The sequence below is a fragment of the Phocoena sinus genome, chromosome 20 (genome assembly GCF_008692025.1).
Source record: "Phocoena sinus isolate mPhoSin1 chromosome 20, mPhoSin1.pri, whole genome shotgun sequence".
In the NCBI taxonomy this organism is placed as follows: Eukaryota; Metazoa; Chordata; class Mammalia; order Artiodactyla; family Phocoenidae; genus Phocoena; species Phocoena sinus.
The window spans coordinates 47944021-47963102 of record NC_045782.1 but is presented as its reverse complement, the minus strand read 5'-3'; the positions used below and the strand labels follow the sequence as shown (position 1 = coordinate 47963102).

At 52.7% G+C, this 19082-nt stretch overlaps 1 protein-coding gene across 10 annotated transcripts in view; it reads left to right on the top strand.

The window, feature by feature from the left end:
• The first annotated feature begins 251 nt into the window (after window positions 1-251).
• Window positions 252-19082, top strand: part of ENDOV (endonuclease V) — a 64727-nt gene continuing 45896 nt past the window's right edge. For 8 of the 10 annotated variants that reach the window (XM_032616501.1, XM_032616500.1, XM_032616499.1 and 5 more), the window contains exons 1-9: window positions 252-344; window positions 662-833; window positions 10676-10810; window positions 11018-11057; window positions 12040-12152; window positions 13020-13088; window positions 13433-13561; window positions 16067-16140; window positions 16959-17017. In XM_032616501.1, coding sequence (XP_032472392.1) covers window positions 289-344; window positions 662-833; window positions 10676-10810; window positions 11018-11057; window positions 12040-12152; window positions 13020-13088; window positions 13433-13561; window positions 16067-16140; window positions 16959-17017 — 847 coding nt within the window. In that variant the 5' untranslated portion in view covers window positions 252-288. The remainder of the gene's footprint in view (window positions 345-661; window positions 834-10675; window positions 10811-11017; window positions 11058-12039; window positions 12153-13019; window positions 13089-13432; window positions 13562-16066; window positions 16141-16958; window positions 17018-19082) is intronic. The other 2 variants (XM_032616503.1, XM_032616506.1) reach the window with 2 other exon arrangements.

Below are 19082 nucleotides of genomic sequence, written 5' to 3'. Positions count from 1 at the left end.
GTGTACACGTGCTTTTCTCCTGCAGATCTGTTTGTCAGTGTAACTTTCAGATCCCGTCAGGGGCCCTGGACGGGGACAACTTTCCTTCCCCCACGGCTGCGGGGAAAGGCTGACTCTGAGGTCGGCGGCCGCTACTCCCGAGCCGCTGGTCCCCAGCAGGGCCTCAGGCCACGAGGCGGCAACGTCCCGTACCCCGACCTGAGCGCCGCCATGGCAACGACGCGGTCCGGCGCCTGCGCGCGGCGCTCCGCAAGTGACGCCACAGGAAGGGGCGCTCAGGGCCGCGCCATGGCCCGAAAGGCGGCTGGGAGGCCGCCGGAGGAAACGCTGTCGCTCTGGAAACGGTAATGGGGCCAGAGGACGCGTAAGATCCGGGGACTGGAGCGACGAGGTTCCCCGCGGACCTCCGACCTCGTAATCCCCGGCTTGGGGCCGCGGGGGCCTGCGACCGTTTCCGGCGTGCGGGCGAAAGGGCGTTCGGGAGCTGTAGCTTCCGGCGACGCGTCTGGGTCCCAGGGAAGGGAGGGGGTGAGACCGGGAGGGTCCCCAGGTAGAGCCCCGAACCCCGGGCCTGGACGCTCCGTGTGTGGGCGGCCGCAGCCATACCGCGGGGTGGGGGGGTCTGGGCTGGGCTGCCCGCTGGACCTGTTTCTGCCCTCAGGGAGCAAGCCCTGTTGAAGACACTTGTCGTGGACCGGGACACGGAGGCGTGGCAACGGGACCCCGCTTTTTCGGGTCTGCAGAGGGTCGGGGGCGTGGATGTGTCCTTTGTGAAGGGCGACAGTGTCAGCGCCTGCGCCTCCCTGGTGGTGCTCAGCTACCCTGAGCTCGAGGTAACCCCAGGGGGACGCTGGCCAGGGGCCGCTACGCTGGGCCCCGGGGTGCATTAGTGAGAGAGGTGGGGCTCTGGACAGGGAACAGTGTTAGGGTAGAACCCCGCTTCTCCTTTCGTGGGAGTTCATTAATGAATTGGGAAGCCTTTGAAAAGAAGAGGATAGGGGACAAAAACTGAAGTCATTCTGTGACTTACATCCAAATAAACTCATGATCTCCAAGTTTGGCCGTTATCTTGGGCTCCCCATGTCAGGGGCCCACAGCAACACACCCTCAAGTTGCCCAAGCTGGAAATCTCTGTCTTCCCGGACCCCTCACAGCAGGTCACACACGAACTCCATTTTTTCTCTCCCTGCTAAAATCACTGGAGTCTTATCTATCCACTTGTCTGCATCACTGCTGTCCCTTCCCTGGCTGTGCCACCGTCACCTCTCCTGTAGGTGACAGGCAGAATCTTTCCTGGGTCCCTTCTCCATGCTGCCATCAGAGCAATTTTTCTAAAAACCAAATGTGAGCAGGTCACCACCTAGTCCACTTAGGACACTTAAGTGCCTATCCTGTGATCTCATGGTACATAAAAGTGACACTCACGGACAAGGCATAAAGGCCGTTCGTGATCTGACCCCTGCTTAACGTAACTCCCTGTAGGCTCACCTCTGGCTACCACCCGCTCCTCACCCACTCCCCACTCCAGAGGCCTTTGGCTTCCTCAAACACGCCTTGCTGTATCTGCCTGCCTGACCTTAGCAGTGATGTTTCCTCTCCTGGAATGTTTTTCCTGGCTAACTCCTCCTCATCTCTTAGGTCCTCCAGTAAGCCCCCCTTCGTCCTACAAGACCAGGAGTTGCTCTCAGTACCCTCTCATTCCTCTTTATCACACTGGGATGGAATTGGCCTGTGTGTCTCCCCTACCAGAATGTAAACTCCACAATGGTAGGAACCATGCTGTCTTGCCCACCGGTTGTAGCCTCTGCACCTAGTTCAATGCCTGACACATAGAAGACGATCGAATAGATACGTGAATGAATGAACAGCGTGCCCACGATTCCTTTGGAGTCAACAGCTCAGGAAGCCTTGGCTAAAGAAGAGCTTGACGAGGAAACCTCTGCTCTGCAGCTTCAGCATTTCCCCCTCCCTGCTCCTCTGCCTGATCCCAAAGCTACTACCTTCCTGCCTCAGCGTCTTTGTGCTTTACTTGGAAGATCCTTTAGTCAAAATTCAGCAGAAATATGTTGATACCTGACTCAGAGTTTGGTGAGGAATAATTGAGATCATGTATGGAGATCAATTAGCATAATGGGCGTGTGGTAAGCCCTCAAAAATTAAATGCTAAGCCACTGTTAATTCTGAGGATGACTTCTCGCTTCTCAAGACCCAGTTCACTTGTTCCCATTGCTCTATACCCTTGTGTACCTGCAGAATTAACCACCCCCTTGTCTCCGTCCTAGGCCTGTTTCTTATGCACGTGCTGTTACAGTACTTCTCACACTGTATTAAAGTTGTCAGTTTAGGAGGCACTCGCAGATCTTACAGCCTGTTAAAGGAGCGCTCTCCTTTTGCAGTAGTCTTCCTCCCCTCATTGCAATAATAGTTTTGAATAGTTCCCCTTACCTCAGAGAAAAGTTATTGGTATATTCTGGTTTTCCCACCATCTGTAGGTTCTGAAGGGCAGGGTTATACTGTATTTCTTTTGGAGCCCCAACACTGAGCAAAGTGCTTGCTACTTGGATGTAGTCAGCACTTGTCATCCTGTGCTATGGAAGCTTAGACTAGGGAATGATCTTGGAATAGTCTGGTCCAATGACTCCCAAATGCCCAACCATGGATCTATGCAATGAGAGTCGCCTGGAAGTGCATTTAGAAATACGGATTCCATAGGCAAATCCATAGAGACACAAAGTAGATTTGTGGTTGCCAAGGGCTAGGGAGTGGGATGGAGGGTGACTGCTAATGGGTATAAGAATTACCTGGGGGCTTCCCCGGTGGTGCAGTGATTAAGAATCTGCCTGCCAATACAGGGGACACAGGTTCGATCCCTGGTGGGGGAAGATCCCACATGCCGCAGAGCAAATAAGCCCGTGCGCCACAACTACTGAGCCTGCACTCTAGAGCCCGCAAGCCACAGCTACTGTGCCCACGCACCACAACTACTGAGGCTGCATGCTGCAACTGCTAAAGCCCGTGTGCCTAGAGCCCATGCTCCGCAACAAGAGAAGCCATGACAATGAGAAGCCCGCGCACCGCAATGAAGAGTAGCCCCCGCCCACCCACCGCAACCAGGGAAAGCCCACGTGCAGCAAAAAAGACCCAACACAGCCAAAAATAAATAAAATAAATTTAAAAAAAAATTTTTTTTGAATAAAAAGAATTACCTGGGGGTGGTGAAAATGTTCTAAAATTGGATTATAGTAATGGTTGCACAACTCTGTAAATACCAGAAAGCGTTGAATTATACTCTTCAGGTAATTTTATGGTAGTAAATTATATCTCAATAAAGTTGTTAAAAAAAAAAAGATTCCAGGGCCCCACTCCCTTTACTGATATTTACCTTTTTAAACAATCCTTCCTGTGATTCCAAAGCAAAGCCAGGCTGTGAATCACTGGTCTTCCTTTCGCACAGCCAGGAATCCTTTCCTCACCATCCCTGACAAATCATGGCCTCACACCAGAGCCCGTTCCATAGTTGGAAGCCTGGTTAGTATGTTCTTTTCCACATGGAGCTGAAATTTAGTTGTTTGTGACTTCTGCCTTAAGGTGCAGAGCACAGGACAAACCTTTCCTACCCTCCTATTTGAAGACAGTCCTGTGTTCTCCTGAGTTTCACTAAGGTGATTCCAGCTCCTTCACTTGCTGCTTGCCCTCCAGCTTGCCCTCAGTGAGTAGGGCCCATTTTTACATCCAGCACCCAGAACTGAATCGAGTACCTCAAGTGCAGTTCAGCCTTTTGGTTCAACCGTTTGGTGGGCCTAATGCACAACTCCAGCTTAGGTTGAAACTTGCATATCTTCACAGAGACTACTGACTAGATCATGCCCACATGCTAACTATACAACTGATTTTTCCTTCTCCCAGAATTTTTTTTAACATATTTATTGGAGTATAAGTGCTTTATAATGTTGTGTTAGTTTCTGCTGTATAACAAAGTGAATCTGCTATATGTATGCACATATCCCCATATCCCCTCCCTCTTGCGTTTCCCTCCCTCCCACTCTCCCTATCCCACCGTTCTAGGTGGTCACAAAACACCAAGCTGATCTCCCTGTACGATGCTGCTGCTTCCCACTAGCTATCTAGTTTACATTTGGTAATGTATATATGTCAATGCTACTCTCTCATTTCATCCCTTCTCCCAGATTTTTAACTTGAAAATGTGTGCACATACTGAAAAGTTGAAAGGGTAATACATTGAACACCCGTATACCCTCTGCTTAAGATTCAGCTGATTTTGTAGTCTTTGTGTGTGTGCGCACTGAGATTCAAGAGTGCCTCCTAGAGGTTGTGACAGCTCAGCAAACCTGTCCGAGAATATTTTCCTACATAATGGCAGCGTCATTATCACACCTTAAAATATACATGCATGATTCCATCACCACCTGAATGAATCCCATTCCATAACACATTTCCCCAGTAGTCCCCATATGTCTCTTAAAGCTGGTTTTGTATTTTTCTCTGATCTGTAAAACTTTGACGTGTGTTATGTTATAGTTGCTGTTGATAGTAGATTATGATTACTGTGGAGATTTTTTTTGAGGGGGGTCCAGTATATTGCTGTTTACTTTTTTTTTCCACTAAGATACATTTTTTAAATTTTTATTTTTTTATTTTTTATACAGCAGGTTCGTTATCTATTTTGTACATATTAGTGTATATATGTCAATCCCAATCTCCCAATTCATCCCACCACCACCACCAGCCCCGCCTCCCCTTAATTTCTTAATTTTCCTTAATTTCTCTTTCTGATCTTTTGTTGTTAGTGTATAGGAATGCAAGAGATTACTGTGCATTAATTTTGTATCTTGCAGCTTTACCAAATTCATTGATTATCTCTAGTAGTTTTCTGGTGGCATCTTCAGATTTACCTGTGTATAGTATCATGTCATCTATCTGCAAACAGTGACAGTTTTACTTCTTCTTTTCCTATTTGTATCCCTTTAATTTCTTTTTCTTCTCTGATTGCCGTGGCTAGACTTCCAAAACTATGTTGAATAATAGTGGTGAGAGTGGACATCCTTGTCTTGTTCCTGATCTTAGAGGAAATGCTTTGTTTTTCACCATTGGGAATGATGTTTGCTGTGGGTTTCTCGTATATGGCCTTTATTATGTTGAGGTAGGTTTCCTCTATGCCCACGTTCTGGAGAGTTTTTATCATAAATGGGTGTTGAATTTTGTCAAAAGCTTTTTCTGCACCTATTGAGATGATCATATGGTGGTGGTGTTTTACTATTTATTTATTTATTTGGTTGCACTGGCTCATAGTTGTGGCAGGTGGGCTCCTTAGTTGCAGCACATGGGCTCCTTAGTTGCGGCACACGGGCTCCTTAGTTGCAGCATGCGGGCTCAGTAGTTGTGGCACATGGGCTTAGTTGCTCCGTGGCACGTGGCATCTTCCCGGACCAGGGATCGAACCCGTGTCCCCTGCATTGGCAGGCAGATTCTTTATCCACTGTGCCACCAGGGAAGTCCAATCATACGGTTTTTAATTCTTCAGTTTGTTAGTATGGTGTATCACATTGATTGATTTGCATATATTGAAGAATCCTTGCATCCCTGGGATAAATCCCACTTGATCATGGTGAATGATCCTTTTAATGTGTTTTTGGATTCTGTTTCCTAGCATTTTGTTGAGGATTTTTGCATCTATATTCATCAGTGATATTGGTCTGTAATTTTCTTTTTTTTGTAGTATCTTTGTCTGGTTTTGGTATCAGGGTGATGGTGGCCTCGTAGAATGAATTTGGGAGTGTTCCTTCCTCTGCAATATTTTGGAAGAGTTTGAGAAGGATGGGTGTTAGCTCTTCTCTAAATGTTTGGTAGAATTCACCTGTGAAGCCATCTGGTCCTGGACTTTTGTTTGTTGGGATATTTTTAATCACAGTTTCAATTTCATTACTTGTGATTGGTCTGTTTATATTTTCTATTTCTTCGTCGTTCAGTCTTGGAAGGTTACACCTTTCCAAGAATTTGTCCATTTCTTCCAGGTTGTCCATTTTATTGGCGTAGAGTTGTTTGTAGTAGTCTCTTATGATGCTTTGTATTTCTGTGGTGTCCATTGTAGCTTCTCCTTTTTCATTTCTAATTTTATTGATTTGAGTCCTTTCCCTCTTTTTCTTGATGAGTCTGGCTAAAGGTTTATCAATTTTGTTTACCTTCTCAAAAACCAGCTTTTAGTTTTATTGATCTTTGCTATTGTTTTCTTTCTATTTCATTTATTTCTGCTCTGATCTTTATGATTTCTTTCTTTCTCCTAACTTGGGGTTTTGTTTGTTCTTCTTTCTCTAGTTCCTTTAGGTGTAAGGTTAGATTGTTTATTGAGATTTTTCTTGTTTCTTGAAGTAGGATTGTATTGCTATAAACTTCCCTCTTAGAACTGCTTTTGCTGCATCCCATAGGTTTTGAATCGTGTTTTCATTGTCATTTGTCTCGAGGTATTTTTTTGATTTCCTCTTTGATTTCTTCAGTGATCTCTTGTTTATTTAGTAATGTATTGTTTAGCCTCCATGTGTTTGTAGTTTTTATGTTTCTTTCCCTGTAATTTATTTCTAATCTCAAAGTGTTGTGGTTGGAAAAGATGCTTGATATGATTTCAATTTTCTTAAATTTACTGAGGCTTGATTTGTGACCCAAGATATGATCTATCCTGGAGAATGTCCCATGTGTACTTGAGAAGAAAGTGTAATCTGCTGTTTTCAGATGGAATGTCCTATAAATATCAATTAAATCTATCTGGTCTGTTGTGTCATTTAAAGCTTGTGTTTCCTTTTTAATTTTGTGACTGGATGATGAGTCCATTGATGTAAGTGAGGTGTTAAAGTCCCCCACTGTTATTGTGTTATTGTCGATTTCCTCTTTTATAGCTGTTAGCATTTGCCTTATGTATTGTGGTGCTCCTATGTTGGGTGCATACATATTTATAATTGTTATGTTTTCTTCTTGGATTGATCCCTTGATCATTATATAGTGTCCTTCCTTGTCTCTTGTGACATTCTTTATTTTAAAGTCTATTTTATCTGATATGAGTATTGCTACTCCAGCTTTCTTTTGGTTTCCACTTGCACGGAATATCTTTTTCCATCCCCTTACTTTCAGTCTGTGTGTGTCTCTAGGTCTGAAGTGGGTCTCTTGTAGCCAGCATATATATGGGTCTTGTTTTGGTATCCATTCAGCGAGCCTGTGTCTTTTGGTTGGAGCATTTAATCCATTCACATTTAAGGTAATTATCAATAAGTATGTTCCTATTACCATTTTCTTAATTGTTTTGGGTTTGTTTTTGTAGGTCCTTTTCTTCTCTTTTGTTTCCCACTTAGAGAAGTTCCTTTAGCATTTGTTGTAGAGCTGGTTCGGTGGTGCTGAATTCTCTTAGCTTTTGCTTGTCTGTAAAGCTTTTGATTTCTCTGTCAAATCTGAATGAAGTCCTTGCCAGGTAGAGTAATCTTAGTTGTAGCTTCTTCCTTTTCATCACTTTAAATGTATCTTGCCACTCCCTTCTGGCTTGTAGAGTTTCTGCTGAGAAACCAGCTGTTAACCTTATGGGAGTTCCCTTGTATGTTATTTGTCATTTTTCCCTTGTTGCTTTCAATAATTTTTCTTTGTCTTTAATTTTTGTCAGTTTGATGACTGAGTGTCTCCGTGTGTTTCTCTTTGGGTTTATCCTGCCTGGGACTCTGCATTTCCTGGACTTGGGTGGCTATTTCCTTTCCCAAGTTAGGGAAGTTTTCAACTATAATCTCTTCAAATATTTTCTCGGGTCCTTTCTCTCTTCTCCTTCTGGGACCCCTATAATGTGAATGTTGGTGTGTTTAATGTTTTCCCAGAGGTTTCTCAGGCTGTCTTCATTTCTTTGCATTCTTTTTTCTTTATTTTGTTCCATGGCAGTGAATTCCACCATTCTGTCTTCCAGGTCACTTATCCGTTCTTCTGCCTCAGTTATTCTACTATGGATTCCTTCTAGTGTATTTTTCATTTCAGTTATTGTATTGTTCATCTCTGTTTGTTTGTTCTTTAATTCTTCTAGGTGTTTGTTCTTTAATTCTTCTAGGTCTTTGTTAAACATTCCTTGCATCTTCTCCATCTTTGCCTCCATTCTTTTTCCGAGGTCCTGGATCATCTTCACCATCATTATTATGAATTCTTTTTCTGGAAGGTTGCCTATCTCTACTTCATTTAGTTGTTTTTCTGGGGTTTTACATTGTTCCTTCATCTGGTACATTGTCTTCTGCCTTTTCATTTTTTCTGTCTTTCTATGAATGCAGTTTTTCATTCCACAGGCTGGAGGATTGTAGTTCTTCTTGCTTCTCTGTCTGCCTTCTGGTGGATCTTCACTAAGATACATCTTGAGTTGACTTCCATGTCAGTTTCCCCAAGTTCCCACTTGGGTCTTTCAATATGTGGGGTCAGATCTTCTTTTATTTTTGGAACGTTTCTTAGTTTGTGGTTTTAAGTATTAGTTATATTTATTATTTCAACTCCATAGTTTTGTTTCTCTTTTTCAGTCATGCATATGCTGGGTTTTCTGTCTTGTCAGGTTTTTTTGTGTTTCTGTTTTTATTTCTGCCAGGTTGTGCTCTCTGTCTGCCGTTTAGTTAACTTACCTCTGCTGCACAACTGGTTGGGGGCAGCATTTCATCAACTCACAAGGTTTGATCATTGCCTTCTGAGTTCTTGTAGTTCTCTGTTCACTCTAAGTTGTACTTAGGTACTTCCCTGGTGTTCCAGTGGCTAAGACTCTGCACTTCCACTGCAGGGAAGATCCTGCATGCCACACGGTGTGGCCTTAAAAAAAAAATGTATTTAAACAGGAAACTCAAGGGCCAGGGGTTTGGGTGCCTCAATGGGTTTCTTAAATCATGAGGGACGGTGAAGTATAGTCGTGCCAATACATGGCATCCTTTTCAGAAGCAAAGACGGCCAATGTCTCTTCTGATTCTTTGATACTCTCGTTTCCAAAGGACCTTACACTTCTGGCCTCACTCTCTTCTCCACAAGCCCCCAGGGCTCACCTGTGTCTCCCCAGAGCAGCATCTTCCTGATAAGGCTGGGGCTGCTCCCCAGGTCTCATTCCATCAGGCTCCCCACCACTAGGCCCCACCACACCCCCTGCCCTTGCCCCTTCCTAACCTGCCTTTCTGGCGAGGGGCCCAGAGCTGGCTCTGTGAGTCTGGGCTGTTTATTTCCGCCTGTAGATGCACACCGTTGCTTGTAATTGGCTTGTCTCCCAGTTATGCTGTGGGCATGGGGTAGAGGGGTTCATCTCCTCTCCTGTGGATCTCTGGTTCCTGGAGCTTGTGCAGAGGGATTCAAACGTAAGCAGCCACCATCATCCTGTGGGAACTCAGGCCACACTTGAACTTCACGCATGTCCCCGTGAAGAGTCATCCTGTTGCATGGGGTTCAGCACTCCAGCCTGCCGGGTTCACTGTGAATCGAATTCTCTGGTCTGTCATCCAGTTGGACCCTGCCCACTCTAGGTCATTGGCAGTTTGATGAGTTTCCTGTGAGTCACTGATAAAAATGTTGGAAGGACGAGCCCCTTCCTCCATGCTATTAGAGTAATTCCTTCATTTAGGGCCATGTCATTATGACCTATGCTATATAGAGTAATTCCTTCATTTAGGGCCATGTCATTATGACCTAGCTTCAAGGGAGAGGTGGAAGTATGATTTTGAAAGCTATCACCAAGAGATTGGTGGGGGGGCGGGGTGGGATGGTCAGTAACAATCCAGGACATCTGAAGGTTCTGGAGAATGTGTGCTTACTGGGAACCGTTCTCACCTCCGGTGGTCTGGCTGTAATGAAAACTCAAGGTTTAAGGGGCTTAGGGCTGCCGTCCTGTGCTCTGAGCGGGTCGTTACATGCTAATCAAGTACCAACAGGGCCTCCTCTTCCATGCTGTGTTAGGACTTTTCAGTTTGAAGAACAGTCTGCCAGAGCGTGTGAAAATTCTGGGTGGTCCCCAGCAGGTCTGCCTCAGACTCCTGGCCCCCACTCCTCCCGGCGTGAGCCAGGCCTTTTAGCACAACATCCCCAGGGGTATCCCCTCTTCTCTCTCTGGGGTTATTTGCAGCCTCAGAATTTTTCTTTTTGGACTCTCCCATCCCTTGGGACCCAATTCTCTTCCAAACTGCCTCACTCTGAGATCGTGCCTGTCCTTTTTCCGAAATATTTGTAATCTCTTTTCTTAAAGCCAGAGTTGCCCTTCTGGCTATTGTAGCCTCTGTGAAGACTTGGCCTTTTCTTCCCCGAGGCCCCTTCTAATATGGCACCATGGTGTCTATTCACAGGTGCTTCTTGTGCTTTGTCTTCTGTGAGCCTCCAAACTGCCTGGCAGCAGGGTGGGGTGGGGAGGCAGCAGGTCTGATTTACAAAGGAGGCAGCCTGAGGAGGGCCTGATACAGGCCAGGTGTGGCCAGTACCTTTGAAATGGCAGCATTTGAATCCCCACTGCCCATCTGCAGGGTGGATCACCTGTCTCCAGTTAGTGAGGCAGGGAAGGGGGCGACTTGGGGGTGGGCCTGGGAGACAGAGGGAGTGACAGGGATTGTCAGATAAGGGCCAAGGGCATGCGAGGGTGCGGGGGAGGTGGCCAGGGCCGCGCATGCCTAGTGACCTGGGTGCCTGGTGGCAGGTGATGTATGAGGACTGTCGCATGGTGAGCCTGACAGCCCCCTACGTGTCAGGCTTCCTGGCCTTCCGAGAGGTGCCCTTCCTGGTGGACGCGGTGCAGCAGCTGCGGGAGAAGGAGCCCCGCCTCATGCCCCAGGCAGGTATCTCACTGGGTTGGAGGAAAGGCCCTCCACAAGCCCCGCCCCATTGCAGGGAGAGATCCATGAGCTTCCTGGAGAAGTGCTTTTGCCTCAAGAGGGATCAGACCTAAAGAGCTGGGGCCCTCATCTTGCTCTGGGATGCCCCAACCTGATGGGCGAGGGTCACTTCAGCTGACCGTGAATTTCCCCTGTGGCTCTTCCAGGTCCTTTTTGTGGATGGAAATGGGGTGCTCCACCACCGAGGTAATCTGCTCCCAAGACTCCCTGAGAGGGCTGTAAGAGAGGGACCAGGAGGGGTGCAGTCTGCCTGCACCAGGCCCTCTGCCACCAGCCTGACCTTGCAGCTCCTTCTGGCCTTGCTTTCCTTGTCAAGGCCCCCTAGTAAGGAGCCCCTACTTCTCTTCACCCCTGCCCCTTTCCTGCCTGCCTCCACCGCCTCTGCTGGCTCAGCTCAGGTACCAACATCCAGTTTGGACCTGACGCTTCCAGAAGTCTCAGGCCCTGAGCCCAGCTAACCTGTCCCACTGGTGGCCTGCCCTGTGTCCTAAACAGACCCTTGCCTGAAACCGAACAGGAACAGACAGGTGTGCCTGTTCCCCACTGACCCAGGGAAACCCACACCCACCTGGGTGCTGGAACCTTGTCCCGGGGAGAACCACCAAGGGGGAGGGGCTGTCTTACCCTCAGATACAAACCTGGGGGTTGGGCGGCAGAGGGAGTCAGGAAGGGGTGGCATTGTGATTTTAGCCCCTGCCCTGGGAGCCCAGAGCCACCCTGGACACTAGTGGAGGACCAGCAGACCAGCCCTGGGCCTGGCCCCCAGTCACTGCAATCCTTGCGCCCTGGCAGGAGCCCCAAAGTTCTGGGCGAGTTAAGGGCAGAGTTGCAGAGGCCTGAAGGTGGCCACAAAGGACAGGGGAGGATGAAAGAAGCAGGTGAAGAATGTGAGCACACTAATTATAATCAGGCTCCTAATCTTGTCGGAAGGGGGGTGGGGGAGGCGTCCTCCACCCAGCCTGCCAGCCCGGAAGTCAGGGTAGAGGGCCACGTCCGAGGTCAGGGTGGGGCTTAGAGCCCTGTCCCACAAGTCCTTGCCCACTGACAGGCCTCTGTTCACGTGGAAAAGTTCAGCGAGGCTCTGGTGTGGCCCCCATCCCCACACTGTCTCTAAACTGCTAGGCTCATTGCCTCACCTCCCCAGCCTCATCTTGCTCTGCCCCTACAGGCTTTGGGGTAGCCTGCCACCTTGGTGTCCTCACAGACCTGCCCTGCATCGGGGTGGCCAAGAAACTTCTGCAGGTGGATGGGCTGGAAAACAACGCTCTGCACAAGGAGAAGGTGAGGGGGCCAGAGTCCGCCCCGCTGCAGACCAGCTCCACCTGGGGCGCTCTCCTCCCAGCCTGGATTGCTGACCTGGACTGAGGAAGACCAGCTTTCTTTGCGTGCCTTGTGGGTGGTGGGTCATCTCGGGAGACTCGGAGCTCCTCTCCCAGCCTCTGGGTGCACACTTGCCTCCTCTCCACCCCTGCCTGCGTGCTGCTGTGGCACCCCACGTGGGGGCAGAGCCTCCAGGTATCGGGGACCGGGCATTCGGGGCCTGTACAACGCTCTGTACTTTTCCACCTGCCGTGCCACCCCCATCTGCCTGGGGCATCTCCCTCCTCTGGGACCCCCTCTGGCGGGAGCTGGTGACACACGTGGCTCTCTAACCTGGACGGCCAACTCTGAGAACGGGTCAGTTGCATCTGTCTCATCCTTCCAGCTCCCCCATGCCTGTGTGGAGTGCCTGTTTGTTGAGTTGACAGGGGCCCCTGACCCACCCAATGGGCCAGTCCCCACCACCACCACTCCAAAAAATTTGTCAGGTTGAATCAGAAGTGCTCAAATTTGTAGCAGGAGAGAAAGCAGCAGGAAGTAAGTGGCCTCGAGTGGGTTGTGGCCCTGTGTGTGCACCAGCCTGGTGCCTCCACCCTGCAGCACTGGGGCCTGGGCGGGCTGCTGCCTCTTCCCTGCTGCAGAATGGGGAGGAGAGTACCTCATCAAAGTGAGATGGTGCTGCAGGCCGCGCTTGGACGCAGGGTCCACTCGCGATGGGCCCTTCCATCTCCTTGCCCAGCGGCTGCTCAGGTTTTAAAGGTGAGCAGGCTTGCCTTCAAGCCTTTCACCAAGAAAGGTGTTTTTCCAAGTCTTTTTTCTGTTTTCCAGATACGGCTCCTGCAGGGTGGAGGAGATTCATTTCCTCTGATGGGAGGCTCCGGGACCGTCCTGGGCATGGTGAGTGGCCAGGGGCCTGCGCCCCACTGAGGCAGACCCCTCAGCTGAGGGCCAGAGGGGGCCCGGGGTCAGTACCCATGTACGTGCGTGCCCCAGAACCCGTCCGCCTCTCCCTATCTTCCTGCCACTCTGGCTGCCCCTGCATCTTTATTTCTTCCCCTCCCCCACTGTGCTGAGGGGGCCTCTGGGCCCTCACTCGCCCCACCCTGTCCCTAAGACAAACATCAGGAAGGTGCCCCAAGGGTGCTGCCAGTCTCTCAAGCTCCTGCCCACCGCCCAGGACATGTCAGTCCTCCAGCCCACAGAGCTTGCCCAGTGCCCTGACCTCGCCCTCCCTGTCACAGGCCCTGAAGAGCCACGACCACAGCACCAAGCCCCTCTATGTCTCTGTGGGCCACAAGATGAGCCTGGAGGCAGCCGTGCGCCTGACCCATGGCTGCTGCAAGTTTCGGATCCCGGAGCCTGTGCGCCAGGTGAGTGGGCTGCCAGGTGGGTAGGCTAGCGCATGGCACCTACTCTTCCTGTACTTCCGGGCTGAGGGTCCACAAGCGCCTGTGGGAGAGTCAGTTTGGGCCACACTAGGCTCCGGAGGGGAGGAGAGGGGCCTGGAAGATGCAGAGGCCTGCCCTGCCTAGCCCGGGGGTCTGCTGTGCCCCTGCACTCAGCCTTTCAGCCTCTGGCACCCTGGGTCATCGGGAAAATCAGCTGACGTCAGCTCAAATAGCAGAGTGGCCTGCCAGCCCCTGAGGGCCCAAGCTGCCCCGCTGGCCTGGGAGGGAGCAGCCATCCTCGGCTGGGGGGCCCCTGCAGGGCTGCTGGGCACTGCTGAGGAAGACTTGGGCCAGGGATAAAATCAGGAAACTCCAGGGTGTGGCCACGCCAGGCACCCAGCACCTAACTTGGGGCCAAGGGGGATCAGAACTCTGGTGAACGAGTTGGCTCAGCTAACCTCATGCAGGAAGCCCTTGGGCCACCTTGGTGGTCTTGGCCATGACAAGGTGCAGAGCAGGTGCAAGTCCCAGGGAAGCCCATGAGGCAAGGATCTGTGAGAAGCTGTCCTCAGGGAGAGGCCTGCTGGAAGAGGGGGAAGGGCAGTCCAGGCCTGAGGACCAGCATTTGCAAAGGCCCTTGGGCAGGAAGGAGTTTGATGCCAGAAACTCAGAGGAGCTTGTGGCTGGAGCCCTGGCGAGGGTGAGCGGGCGGAAGCCTGTGTGCATTGCAGGGGGCAGAACTTCAGGTTTACCACAGGGCCTTGGATGTGAGTTGGGAGGGGACACCATCAGATTTGCCTTCCCAGCAGGGGCTGTATGTCGCCTGCTGCTCCGTGTGTCCCTGAGGCCTGTGCTGCGTCAACTAGAGGCAACCTGGCCTAGGTGCCACAGGCCCGCTCGGTACTCTCAGCTCAGCACCACCTGGTGACACTGCAAACCTGAGGGTCCTGGCTCTGCCTCGACCACCCCAAGAGCCCCCGTAGCCACCACCTCGGGGTTTGGGACCCCCCCCCGGCTGCTGGTGTGCAGGGCAGCCTCCAGGTGGCAGCAGCGGCACACACGTGGCTGTGGCTCTCCGCCCCTGCCAGCAACTCTCTGGGCTGCGAAGAGTCAAGGCCTCTAGGGTGGCTTCCAGGGTGGACTTTCTAAGTGTCCACCAGCCTCAGCCTCCTTCCCTCCCCGTACAGGGTTCGTAGGTGCAAAAGCCTGTGACGTGTCCTGGCCCCAGGAAGCCTTTCCTCCCCCATTCCCATCCACCTGTGCGACCTTGTGGTGGGTGGGGTGACGACCCGAGATTTCTCCGCAGGCCCTCAGAGCCAGGGACTCTGCTGAGCTGGTATGGTGGGCAGGTCTCTGTCCCTTCTGTGTCTCGCCTTGCCCCAGAGTGGATGATAGCTGTGTCCTTGCAGGTGGGGGGATGCCCTGTAAAGTGCCGTGAACCCCTCAGAGGTGGGCAAGGACCGTGTGTCTGCCCTAGAGAAAAGCCAGACGTCTGCACCCAGGAGCCCACCAACCCTATCGTTTCCAGGAAAGGGGTGTGGCCCTGTCTAGTGGCACTGGTTATCTCTTGGTCCATCTTCTTCCTTGGCCCACTCACCTGTGTACACTTTGCCCTCCTGACTACTTCTGTAAGCTCTGAGGAGAAGCTGAGAGAACGGCTTAGGGCCTGCTCCCTTGGTCACAGGCCCGCTGCCCCCCAGCTCCCGGGCCAGGCCGGGACCGGTTGCTGCAGGGGAAGGCGGGAGGTGCTGCCTCGCGTCTCCGGGGCCTTTCTCCCGGAGCACCCTGCCGCCCACCCTGCCCGCTTGCCCATTCACTCTTAAGTAGAAACAGTCGGGGGGATTAGCTGTTGTGTCCTGTAGTCACACAGCCCAAAGCGGGGCTGAGCCATCTGAGCCAGGATCAGGGGCCTCCCTGAGGCCAGGCCCCCTGGAACGGGGAGAGCCTGTGCCGCAAGGTCCTGGGGGCCCCACTCAGGCCTGTTCCCCTCTCCCCAGGGTGTGCCCTGATCCCAGCCTGTGGCCCAGAAGCCCCCTTTCATTCTGGTGACTCTGAAGAACTTTCCAGACACTTCTCCAGGGACAGAGGTTGCAGCTGACACTAGCCAGGGAGCCAGATGAACCAAAAGTGAGAACAGACAAGCTGGGCTGAGGACAGCCTTCAGAGAAGAGGGCTTTAGCAGAGAAACTGTTGGCTCAAGCAAAACCTACAGGGGAGCACAAGCTATAAACCCACTGAAAGCCAACTGAAATAGGAGCAAGGCACCCAGCCCATTTCCTCACGCCCTTCGGGGACATGCTGTCAAGCACCCCAACCAGAGGGCCTGACATCCTGGCACCCACGCATGATGGGGCCGCTGCTCCTTTTCCCTCAGGCTGGGCCTCCGTGGGCTTTTCCAGGAGGGGCCACCCTATCGGGTGGGGACTGGTCCAGAGGCCAGCTTGGGACCCCAGCCACCCCTCTCACTCGAGCCATCCCTTTCTTCAGGCTGACATCCGCTCCCGAGACTACATCCGCAGGACCCTGGGAGTCCAAGGGGCCCCTGCCTTGCGGCCAGAAAGGTGAGTGCTGGGGTGGCTGGGTCATGCCCCCGTGGGGCCACTTCTGGTGGCTGGGCCGCTCGGCGGTGGCGCTGTGGCTCAGGCCAGACAGGCAGGGCCAGGCAGGGGGCGCAGGGTTCCTGAGGGGACAGGAGAAGAGCCAGCAGAATGCTGGGGGCCAGTGTGGACTCCATGTTCAGTGGGAACTGTCCAGCAACCCCCAAAGCTCACCTCCCACCAGGGCGCTCCCTGCTTACCTTGGTCCATTTATGTCGTGGTCTCCACAGAAAGGGTGAGGGAGTCAGGTGGTCCCGGTTCATGTCCTGGCTCTGCACCTGCTGTGTCGTTTACGCTCTCAAAGCCTGTTTCCTCACCTGTGTGGTGTGCACGGTGATTCTCATCCCACTATGTTGTGGTACAGTCACAGCCAGCAGTGGTTGGTTACTTAATCCTAACGGCACTTACCGTGAGACAGGCACTGTGATCACTTTGCCGATGAAGAGACTGAGATAGCAGGGTTTCCATTGGCAGCTTGGACAGCAGGCCCATCCTCTCCCACCAGGAGTCCTTACAAGCACGGCGCTTCCTTTGTGCTCCCTTCTCCTCCAAGCCCGTGCTGACCTGGGCCTGGCTAAGCTGCTTTGAGAACTGTGGGAAGGTGTGGCTGGGACCCCTGAACTCTCCCAAGGGTGGGGGCTGACCGTCAGGATCTGCCTTGCCCCCTCTGGCCTGGGCTCTCGCACCCCTGAGGATCCAGGTCGACACAGCTTCCAGGGACCACCTGGGGATCGAGGGGGGCTCTGACGTTTGATGCTGTCCTTTCTTGATGTCATTACCAGGAGCAAGAAGGCACAGAGGCCAAAGGCGTGCCCTCAGGGAGCCTCAGAAGAGCCCGCAGGTAAGGACGGGCCCCTCAAATCCCACAGCCAAAACCCCAGGACACACCGGAAAGCCCTGGGCCCAGGTGACCAGGGGCAGTAGGGCAAGGGCTGGGGCTGGCACCGAGCTGGATGCCAGGAAGACTCTTGGGCCACCTGTGGCCCTGCTCCAGCTCGTCTGTAGGGACTGGGGGAGCGGCCCCCACAGCAGGTGGGGCACCCCGGCCCGAGGACATGGGGACACAGAAGGCACAGCCCTGCTCGGATGGACTGGGGTGGCCACCTTTCCATTCCACGGTCATGAGGCCCAGGGGCCTGGAGAGAGCTCAGTGGAAGACAGAGCTCACATGGCAGAGTGCCAGGCCCAGAGAGCACATGACGTTAATTTCTTAGGAGCGCAGGAAGGGATTCAGAGTTCATAGGGGATTTTCTGGTGTTTTTTTGTTTTGTTCTGAAAGTGCCCAGGTGGGCTTACAGCTGCCAGACTGCACATACATGCACACCTTCTCCTTGCCCATCTGCTCCTCTGAGTACATGTGCCGCTTTCACTTTGTGTTTGTTTATAAACCAGCACGTCCCTCCCTGCCGACCAGCTACACTGAGCCGCTTCTGCCCTGGCCGGGGAGGGTCCAGGCTGGGGTGGCTGCTGTCAGGCTTGGCCCCTGGCTGCCCAGCCGGTCTCCAGACTGCCTGCTGCTGGGACGTGCAGGGCCAGGAGGAGGGGAGAAGAGCCTGGAGCCTGGAAAAGGCTGAGGGTTGGGGGACATACAGGGGCAGTCTGGGCTGCAGGGGTGGGGTGCCATACAGAGGGCCGGCACCCGTACCCGAGGAGATGGGTGTTGGGATCTGCTATCCTGGCCACGGGCCCTGAGGGCGGGCAGGCCACTGTGTCCAAGTGCCAATAGCTCTCCCCTGTTCTTGTCAACCCGACGCACTCCCCCACTGCCAGCCTCTTCACCCAGAGGCCCAGCCTCAAAACGCGTCTCCACTGTGGGAGGGCAGCCCTGACTCTGGCGCCCTGCCTGGCCGCTCCTCTTGGTGTGAGCTAGTCCCAAGGAGGCGCACGGCCCCACCCACAGCCCCTGGGTGCCTCCCAAGCAGCCCTAGTCCTCCACCTCCTCCCAGCTCACCCCCAGGTTCCCTAAGCACTCTGGAATCTTTGCTGAGGGGTGTGAAGAATCCTCGGAGGCAAGCCTTTCTTGCCGTTTATCCTGCCTCTCAAGAAGGAACTGCCTGTCATGGTTTGACAGCCTGGGATGGAAGCCCAGGGAGGCCCCGGGTCCCAGCGCTCCTTCCATGCCCCGCTCTGGTGTCTCTCCTTTCATTCAGAGTGAGAAGGGAGCTCTCTTCCAGGGCCCGGGCTCATGGAAGAAGCAAAGGGGACAAGTAAGCAAGGCAGCCAGCTATTTGGGGTCAGCTGTCCCCCTTCCCCTCCCGCTTAACCTGTGCTCCCAAAACCCTTTGTAAGGCGGGGCCAGGGGCTGCCCCACATGGTAGTAGTAGCCCCTAGTCATGACATGGCAATAGGAAGCAGGGCCATTCCAGGGCAGGGGGCTTCGGGGTACAGAGGGCCTACTGGGGCCAGGTGGGCTGCTGGGTGCCACCCACATGCTTATGGGCTCCACCGGATGGCTCACTGAGCTCAGCAGCTTCCAGCATGTTCCACAGGTACCTTCAAGGGGACTCCTTCAGGCAGGAAGGCCTATCCCAGGTTCTGATCTGTGGTCCTCCCCAGATGTCCTCGCTGGCACATCTTTTTTCTCACCTCAGCTTCTACTGTCCACCCAATCCTGAGGCTGAGAAAAACACCTGCTCTTCACAGCCAGTGGTACATAGGGAACCCCAGCTCACCCCACCCTCCCTAGCAGGCTCCGGGCCGTCTGCCCACTCACCCCAGGCTCTGGGATGCTGTGCCTGTTTAGAACCTGCACCTCAGTACCTGCGGCTTTTGGCTCCCCTGTGCTGGCAGTGCCCCAGCTCTCCCTGCCTCTGGACTGAGGCACGGGTCTGTGTCCTGGGAGAGAAGGTGGAATGTGGCATCTGATGGTGCTCCGAGAGGGACCGGTCCTCCCTCTCGGAACCTGT